This window comes from Wyeomyia smithii, chromosome 2 (genome assembly GCF_029784165.1).
Source record: "Wyeomyia smithii strain HCP4-BCI-WySm-NY-G18 chromosome 2, ASM2978416v1, whole genome shotgun sequence".
NCBI classification, from domain to species: domain Eukaryota; kingdom Metazoa; phylum Arthropoda; class Insecta; order Diptera; family Culicidae; genus Wyeomyia; species Wyeomyia smithii.
In genome coordinates, this window is record NC_073695.1 from 159,708,071 (window position 1) to 159,716,674 (window position 8,604).

Here is an 8,604-nt window from a genome sequence, read left to right on the forward strand (position 1 = left end):
TACGGAGCACTTTCCGTAGTTGTGTCGCACTTGCAAGCACGACGCAGACTGACTTTGGTCTCGATCACACAGGTCTATAAGAGTTATCAGCATCAGCTGACTCTTCTGTGTGTGATGAGACATTCCTTTCAGTCTATAATAACGCTTGCACAGCAGTGTGTGTAGTTAGGTATGAGCAATAGAGAAAGTCGGCAGCGGAATGTGATACGATTTAGATTGTGGAACAGTACCACCGTCCCCCGTAGTTTAATTGGTCAAAACACCATGCCTGAGACAGGGAGATTGCGGGTTAAAGTCCTGTCGGGATGCGGCATATTTTTCCAAATCTTTATCATATTTCCAGTTCGCTTACTTTTCGTTCTCTCTACTTCATATACTGTCTGCTTAATGAACTTGCGTGTTAACGGGAAAAAGCCGTTGTTGAAAATAGAAATTTAGTTCGAAAAATGAGAAATAATCTAATAAAATCATGGCCCTCTCAATGTCAGAGCGGTACCATGCTCTGGAAGGTGGGACTCGGGGGGCTTGCTAACTTTCTTGAGGCATGACACAACATGTCCTGACACGTTAGGAAAGGGAACGGGTGCCGCTCAAGCCAAGCCATCAAGAAAATATGTGTTCTGTTCGGGCACTTGCGGATATAAATTAACTTCCTTATCCTAAAAAGGACGATTTTGGCCCGCAAGTCCGTCCACAGTAAACACTTTCTCGTCAGTGGACTGTACTCAACAGCTACTTCCAGGCGTCCTCAGAGGATGTTGAAAAAAAAAACACTAGCACACTTGTATTTGACTTTCTATTAATAGCTTTTCCTCTTGATATTGACCGATTAAAGAATGAAATAAAATTGAACTGACGTGCAACTGCGTGCACCGCTTTTATAGCGTCGCGTAAACGCTTCTTCTTCTTTTTCTTCCTTGCTCTCGCTGCTCGTTTCATTCGCGATGGTTTTTGTTCTTGATGGTTCGATTCTCGATGGTTCGAGATACAAGGCGGAGTTTACGATGCTTGCTGGCTGCTGCTGATGTTGTTAATTTTCGCGTTCGGGTGCGAACATTCTCCCCCGGGCTGAGAAGCATTCTCAGAACCTTGCCTTGCCTTGTTGTCCTGGATGGGCAGCACTGCGATCCTCGTTGTTGGACGTTTATATATTGTGTCACCAACCAGAACGTCGATCGTACGAACTAGTTCGTCAGATCCGGAATAGGTTCGCACAATCTTCCCCAATTTCCAGCTCATTGGTGGCAAGTTTTGGTCTTCCAGAAGCACAATCATTCCAGGCTGAACATTGCGCTTCCGTATCTGGTCCTTGGTTCGTTGTTGTAAAGTTTGCAGGTAATTGTTCCTCCACTTTCTCCAAAACTCGTCCCGAAGTCGTTGCAAAAACTCCCAACGATATAGTCGATTGACGCTGGTGTTTTCATAACTCGGCTCAGGGATCGCCGTTATTGGACGCCCGATCAAAAAATGGCCAGGAGAGAGCACCATGGGATCACCGGGATCGGGTGAGGTAGAGTAGAGCGGTCGAGAGTTTAAAATAGCCTCAATCTGTGTCAGGACTGTCGCATATTCATCAAATGTCTAGCGAGCATCCTTCAGCGTACGTTCCAAGTGATATTTTGCGCTTTTGACGGCCGCCTCCCACAGACCAAAAAAGTGTGGTGCCTCAGGTGTAATAAAGGACCAGATGATTTCCTTTGGCTGACAAAAACCTTCTATTTGATCAACCGCAGTTTGAGACCGGAACAGTTTGAACAGCTCATTCAGTTCCGCCTTGGCGCCTCGGAAGTTTGATCCATTATCAGAGTGCATTTCTCGTGGTACACCCCTACGACTCGTGAGCCGTTGCAATGCGCCAATAAACGCGGAGGTGGTCATGTCTGACACTAATTCCAAGTGCACAGCCCGGGTAACCATACACACAAATACAGCAATGTATGCCTTCTCTACAACCGGTCTTCGTTCGCCTTGCTTTACATAAACAGGACCCGCGTAATCCACACCAGTCACTTCAAAAGTATAAGCGGGTGTCACGCGGAATGATGGCAAATTTCCCATTTGCTGACTTTCTTTCACTGGGTTCACACGAAAGCAAGTGACACAGCTCCTGGTAATTTTCCTCACAGCTGATTTGCCATTTATCGGCCAGAACCGTCCTCGAAGAATCGCTAGTAAACTAGATGGCCCAACATGCAGGTTCTCCTGATGGTATGCTCGTATCAGAAGGTCGACAATCGGATGACTTGGCAAAATATACGGATGTTTGGCCATGGTTGATATAGGTGAATTGTCCAGTCTTCCACCTACTCTTAGCAGTCCGTCCTGGTAAACGGGATGCAGTAATGCAAGTCTCTTGCATGACTGCTTATTCTTTATGCGGTTTATCTCGTCAGCCAAACGTTCATGTTGAATCACCTTGACGATCACAATCAACGATTCGCGTAATTCGGGTACAGTCAAGTGGCATTTCAGTTTACGGAGCTCAGGGTCCTTGATTCTGCAATTAGAGATAAAACGCAGGACATATGCGATCATCCTCTGCAGTTTCCGAAATGAAGTGAACTTAGAGAATACAGGAAGATTATCAGCATTATAGGTGACAGCAGACACATAGGCAGTCAATTTCAGCTCGGGTAAATCTTCATCAGGTAATTGAACAGGTGGTTGAGTTTCGAAATTGATTAATCGCAGGAAAGGCGGACCCTTCCACCACAACTCGTTAGAAATCAGAGAGTTTGGAAGCGATCCTCTCGACACAATATCGGCGGGGTTTTCCTTGGTGGAAATATACTTCCAGGTGAAGTTCTTGGTTCTAGTGGTGATCTCAGCAACTCGGTTTCGAACAAACACTTGAAGAGATGTCAGTGGCTTGCATAGCCAAGCAAGTACGATCTGGCTGTCAGACCAGAGGACACTTTAACCACCAGTCGAGATAGCAGGCGAGCCGCCAACAATTCTTTCCGGGGAATACTCAATTCTGCTATTGGAGCGACTTTCGATTTACTTGGTAAAAGTCGCAGTTCGGCACGACCATCAGCAAAAATATTCCGCACGTATAGTACCGCTCCATACGCAGAAATCGATGCGTCTGAAAATCCATGAATCTCCTTGGCAACTATGTTTGGAAAAATAACAAGTCGAGGGATCGTCATCTCACTCAATTGTGGCAGTGCATCACGAAGCTTCAACCAGGAAACTAGTGATTCTCCGTCAAGATTCTCGTCTCAGGAAGGCCAGCAGTCCACAGTTTCTGCATTAGTATTTTCGCCACTACTAGGACGGGAGAGGCCAAGCTCAATGGATCAAAAAGCCTTCCAATCTCCGAAAATACCCTCGCTTTGTCAACATTTCAAGTACCTCGGCAGGGGTCTTCGTGATGAAAAAGAATTCATCGGAATGCGGACTCCAGGTGAGCCCTAAGGTTTTGATCACTTTACTTTTAGTTGTACCATTTCTCTCGATTTTCTTCCGGAATTTGGGTTAACACTTCCGGACGATTTGAGCTCCACTTGTGAACAGGAAATCCACCAAGTTGGAGTAATTCTTGCAGTTGGTGCTGAGCTTCTATGGCCTCTTCCACGCTCTCGGCTCTGGAAAGGATGTCATCGACATAACAATCTTCGAGAATGATTCTAGACGCAATCGGAAATCGGTCACCCTCATCGTAGCACAATTGATTAAGGCATCTGGTGGCGAGGAATGGGGCCGAAGCTGTCCCGTACGTAACTGTTAGCAGCTCCAGAATACGAAGACATTCAGTGGGGCTGTTCCGCCAGAAAATTCGTTGAAATGGTGTGTGACACAAAGCAACTCGTATCTGCCGATACATTTTAGCTATATCAGCGGTAAATACGTTTTTTCGTTCAGTGTATATCTAATCTACTGGATGCGTTTTTTATCGCTCTGTTTTTGACCCGTTTTTCACCCGTTATAAACAACCCAGAATTATTTGCGTTCTCTTGTTCTGTGGGTGAACCCGCGCAGTTTTTCATGCTATTTGCCGTTTGGCTGATTACAGCTCATTCAAGTGATTAAAGTGCAAAATAGTTGATCTGTTCTTCGTGTGAAGTGCTAGTGTTTGTAAACACAATTCCTTACGGAACACTTCTATACATAGAAAGCACCTTTATCAATTTTTTTAAGATCAGCGCCATTTGTTGCATACTAGCGGCTTTATTTGACGAAAGCTTTCGTAAGCTTGGCCACTTAGCTGTGATCACTCACGATGAATTCTGAATGCCATCAGTGCTCTCAACCGATCAAAACACTTGAAAATATGCAGTGCAATGGATTTTGCAACCAAGCTGTTCATCTCAAATGCATAGGATTCAAGCGACCCAATATGGAACTCGTGAACAGTAATCATAATCTATTATGGTTCTGTGATAGTTGTATTGAGCATCTAAAACAAATCAAAGATACACCTATTTCTATGGCACATGACATCGTGACTGCTGTCTCGGAGAACATTTCTGATTCATTATCGGCATTGAAATCTGAGCTGCAAGAAACTAAAGCACTGACTAGAGCATTAATGGAAAAAACTACTAACGAAGTATCTGATCCTAACCGTGCACGTTCTGCTTGGCCTAGTGTTAAACGGCCCCGCGATGTAGCATTAAGGGAAACACCAAAATCTTGCACTACCGCCAAGCTTGCTTGTGGTACGAAATCGATAGAAAAGACAGGTAAAACTGTAGCCACCCTTTGATCATCAACAGTCGTCGCGAGATTTTTGGGGACCGACGAAAATATTACGGATCGATGGTGCAACGTCGTCAAAAATCATATCTACACCGAAGCCTCAACCTGTAGCTACTACCATCATGGACTAAGCAGTTCTCATCGTCATCATTCCTCTCTACCTTTAACGAAACGCACGTCCCAAAGCATGATGGGAACCCCTGAGCTTTTAGACACAGTCCGCCCATTTGATCAACGTTCCACCAAGCTCTGCAACCGTGCTTTAACTTCTTATTGTTCCGGCCATCTTAGTCGTTCCGTTTCTGTGTCTAGTTTAAGCGAGGGGGTTTCCCAACTTGCTCGAGTTAACGACCCGACCCAGAAAGCAGCAACGTAACATTGTTTACTTTGCTGCCATGGATAAAGTGCACCGACGTTGGTGACAACATCGGTGGCATCGAGCGACGTCGTTTCTGCTGAGGTACGCAACCACCGCGGGACCGCGATACTGCTATTCAACTTCCATTTTTTGGCAATAAAATTAGTCTTAGTTAAGCAGTGTTCAAAGCAAGTCTTTTCTTTCGTTTAAAAAAGAAACTCCGTTTTTAACTGGCGCCCGAATAGGGACCCTGCCAGAGGTGAAATAGTATAAGTGCAGTGTTGAAAATCGTAAAAAAAAATTGGTGAAGAACTGCCAACAAAAAAGCCAACATCATTCGGTTCAACGAGCCGACAACACACGACAGAAGCAGGAATCAGGACACCGCAGCCAACCGGCTCGATCGCTATTAGGGACCGTAGTAGCAAGAAGCAAAAAGGACACCCCGACATAGCTGCTTGGTTTCTCTCACCCGGCAGAAGACTTAACCCAAGAAGTCCAACCATGTTGGCACTATTGTAAGTAGACACTTTTGAACATTTAAGAACCATTAATTGTAAACTGTGCTTATAAGTGATTGTTGTAACAGTGAATTTTAATCTAGAAGTTTTACAAATTTTTATTTCGGTAAATTTTGTGTAAATTTTCGGTTCAGTGAACTCTAATTTAGTAAACGACATGGCAACTCCTCAAGTTCCAGCTCAGGTAGAGCCCATGACAACTCAACAATTTATTGATTTGGGTAAAATTCCCGACTTCGTAAGGGATGTCAAGCCTTTCAATGGCGATCCCACGAGACTCGTCGATTGGGTATGTGATGTGGAATCTATTCTCCGCACGTATCGGGAGAACGGTGCAACGATGGCTCAGATGAATATAATATAGAGAACAATTCGAAGGAAAGTTGAGGGTGAGGCTGCCGATATACTCAACTCGAACAACATAGTTTCGAATTGTGCTGAAATCAAGAATGCTCTAATCCTTTATTACAAAGATCAAAGAGACGTCAAAACACTAGATACCCAGCTAACGACAATAAAAAAATTGGCCAATGAAAGTTTAAACTCGTATTACAGTCGAGTAAACGAGTTGCTTTCTCTCATAATTGCTCAGGTGAAAACTGACGACACGCTGAGATTGAATGCAGCCGCACATACTAATTACTTTCGGGAGAAGGCGTTGGATGCGTTTATAAGAGGATTGGAAAAGCCTCTGAACATACTTTTGAAAAGCTCAAACCCAGCAACGCTTAGTCAAGCATACAACTTTTGCATTGATTACCATAATTTAGACATTCGCTCTGCACCATTCAGAAACGACCTTGGTGGTCAGCCGATTCCAAAACCTCGTGACCTACCAAACATAGCATCTAGAATGCAAATTCAGCCAAATTTTTTTTTACCACCTCCTCTTCCTCCGAGGCGACAGCCAATAAACCCGTTCCAACACAATCCACTGAATAATCAGTTTATGCAACATCATCAATTTCAGAATAATCCATTTATGCAACCTCAATTTCAAAATAACCCACCGAATAATCCATTTAGACAATGTCAATTTCAGAATAACCCACCAAATAATCCATTTAGGCAACATCAGTTTCAAAATAACCCGCCAAATAATCCGTTCAGGCAATATGCATTCCAAAAACCAGAACCGATGGATGTCGACACCAGTCAACGAACCCGAGCAATAAATTACGGTAATAGACCGATAATGAACTTAAAACGTCCCCATTCTCCTTCTCAACAGCAACATCATTTTAAAAGACAAGCACATCCTCTTGAAAGTGCATATCCGTACCCCGATTACAATGACGAATATTACGACTACAATTATGAAGGTCAGTACTGCGACAGCGGGCTGTACAGCGGCTCATATCACGAAGTTGAACAACCAACGTATGAAATAGGAGAGCCTTCTCATTCTGGTAAAGCGACCGACTATCAACACGAACCAACTACTCTCGAACAGCAAGAAGCAAATTTTTTAGAGTGGCGCCCACGTTGGTAACGCCAACTATGCCATTTATCAATTTAAAGACAAGTATCGGTGAATTTCCGTTTTTGATTGACACTGGTGCTAATATAAATCTGATACACCCAATGTTAGCATGCAATTATTCACTTTCAAAGCCATACCGCTTCAATGCAAATAACATAGGAAGTGCAAATGGAAAGTTCAATGCTGATGCAGCAATTGACATAAATTTTTTCCAGCCAAAAATCAACTATATAGCTCAATTTCTTTTACACGATTTCCACCCATATTTTTATGGAATCATTGGAACTGAAATTTTAAACGCATTAAATGCAATAATTGATTTTTCAAATAATACGCTACAATTAAGTAGAGAAAATGAAACCATGAGTATCCCGCTCTTGCAATACTCAGCTGGACAAACAGCACCAACAAAAAATTCAAACACCGTTTCACAACAAGCGACACCCCATGCAGTTGAATTAATAACTCAGCCGAACGTCACAGAGCATATGTTTCGTACTTCTCATCTTTCGTCTAGCGAGAAAGATAAGCTTCTGGAAGTGCTGCAACGACATGAAACAGCTTTTTATAAACCAGACGAAAGTTTAACGTGTAGTACTGTTGTAGAATGTGCTATCAATACCACTGATGATGTTCCAGTTCATCAGAAAGTGTATCCTTACCCCGCAGCCTATGTTGATGAGGTGATTATGCAAATTGACAAACTTTTGAATGACGGAATTATACGTCCCTCTCGATCTGCTTGGACGTCACCCGTTTGGATAGTTCCAAAAAAGACGGATGCGTCAGGAGTGAAAAAATTTCGTATGGTCATTGATTATAGAAAAATCAATGAGAAAACTATTTCGGACCGCTATCCTATGCCGGAAATTAATTACGTTTTGGACCAATTGAAAGGTCAAACATTTTTCACTACCCTTGATTTAGCATCTGGTTTCCACCAGATCAGAATGAAGGAAAGCGATATTAAAAAGACAGCGTTTTCCATCAACAATGGCAAGTATGAATTCACGAGAATGCCGTTTGGATTGAAAAATGCTCCGGCTATTTTTCAAAGAGCAATTGATGACGTACTTCGTCAGTATATTGGAAAAATCTGCTATGTTTACATTGATGACGTAATCGTTTTCGGAAAAACCTTCGAGGAAGCTTTAAAAAATTCGGAAACCATAATTAAAGCATTGAATGATGCAAATCTCAAAATTCAATTGGACAAATCTGAATTTCTGCATAGGGAAACTGAATTTTTGGGCTATGTGATTGGTTCGGAAGGCATAAAACCAAATCCTGAAAAAATTGCAGTGATTCAGAAATATCCACCTCCTAAAACTATTAAAGAATTAAGATCATTCCTCGGAATGATTAGTTATTATAGAAGATTCGTCAAAGATTTTGCAAAAATTGCTAAACCTCTCACGAACCTTCTCAGGGGGGAGAAGAACATAAGTTCATCTAGGAAAATCAATCTCAATGAAACCGAAACAAACTGCTTTGAGAAAATGAAATCGCTACTGTCTTCAACTGATGTATTAGCATAT

The 8,604-nt window shown here is 42.7% G+C and overlaps 1 protein-coding gene across 1 annotated transcript; it reads right to left on the bottom strand.

The window, feature by feature from the left end:
- Window positions 1–1,581: 1,581 nt before the first annotated feature.
- Window positions 1,582–3,829, bottom strand: LOC129720152 (uncharacterized). The gene is made up of 2 exons (XM_055671585.1): window positions 3,450–3,829; window positions 1,582–2,896 (listed from the first exon to the last, which is right to left on the bottom strand). Exons 1-2 carry the CDS (start codon window positions 3,827–3,829, stop codon window positions 1,582–1,584), a joined length of 1,695 nt encoding a protein of 564 aa, XP_055527560.1.
- Between the last annotated feature and the right edge of the window lie 4,775 nt (window positions 3,830–8,604).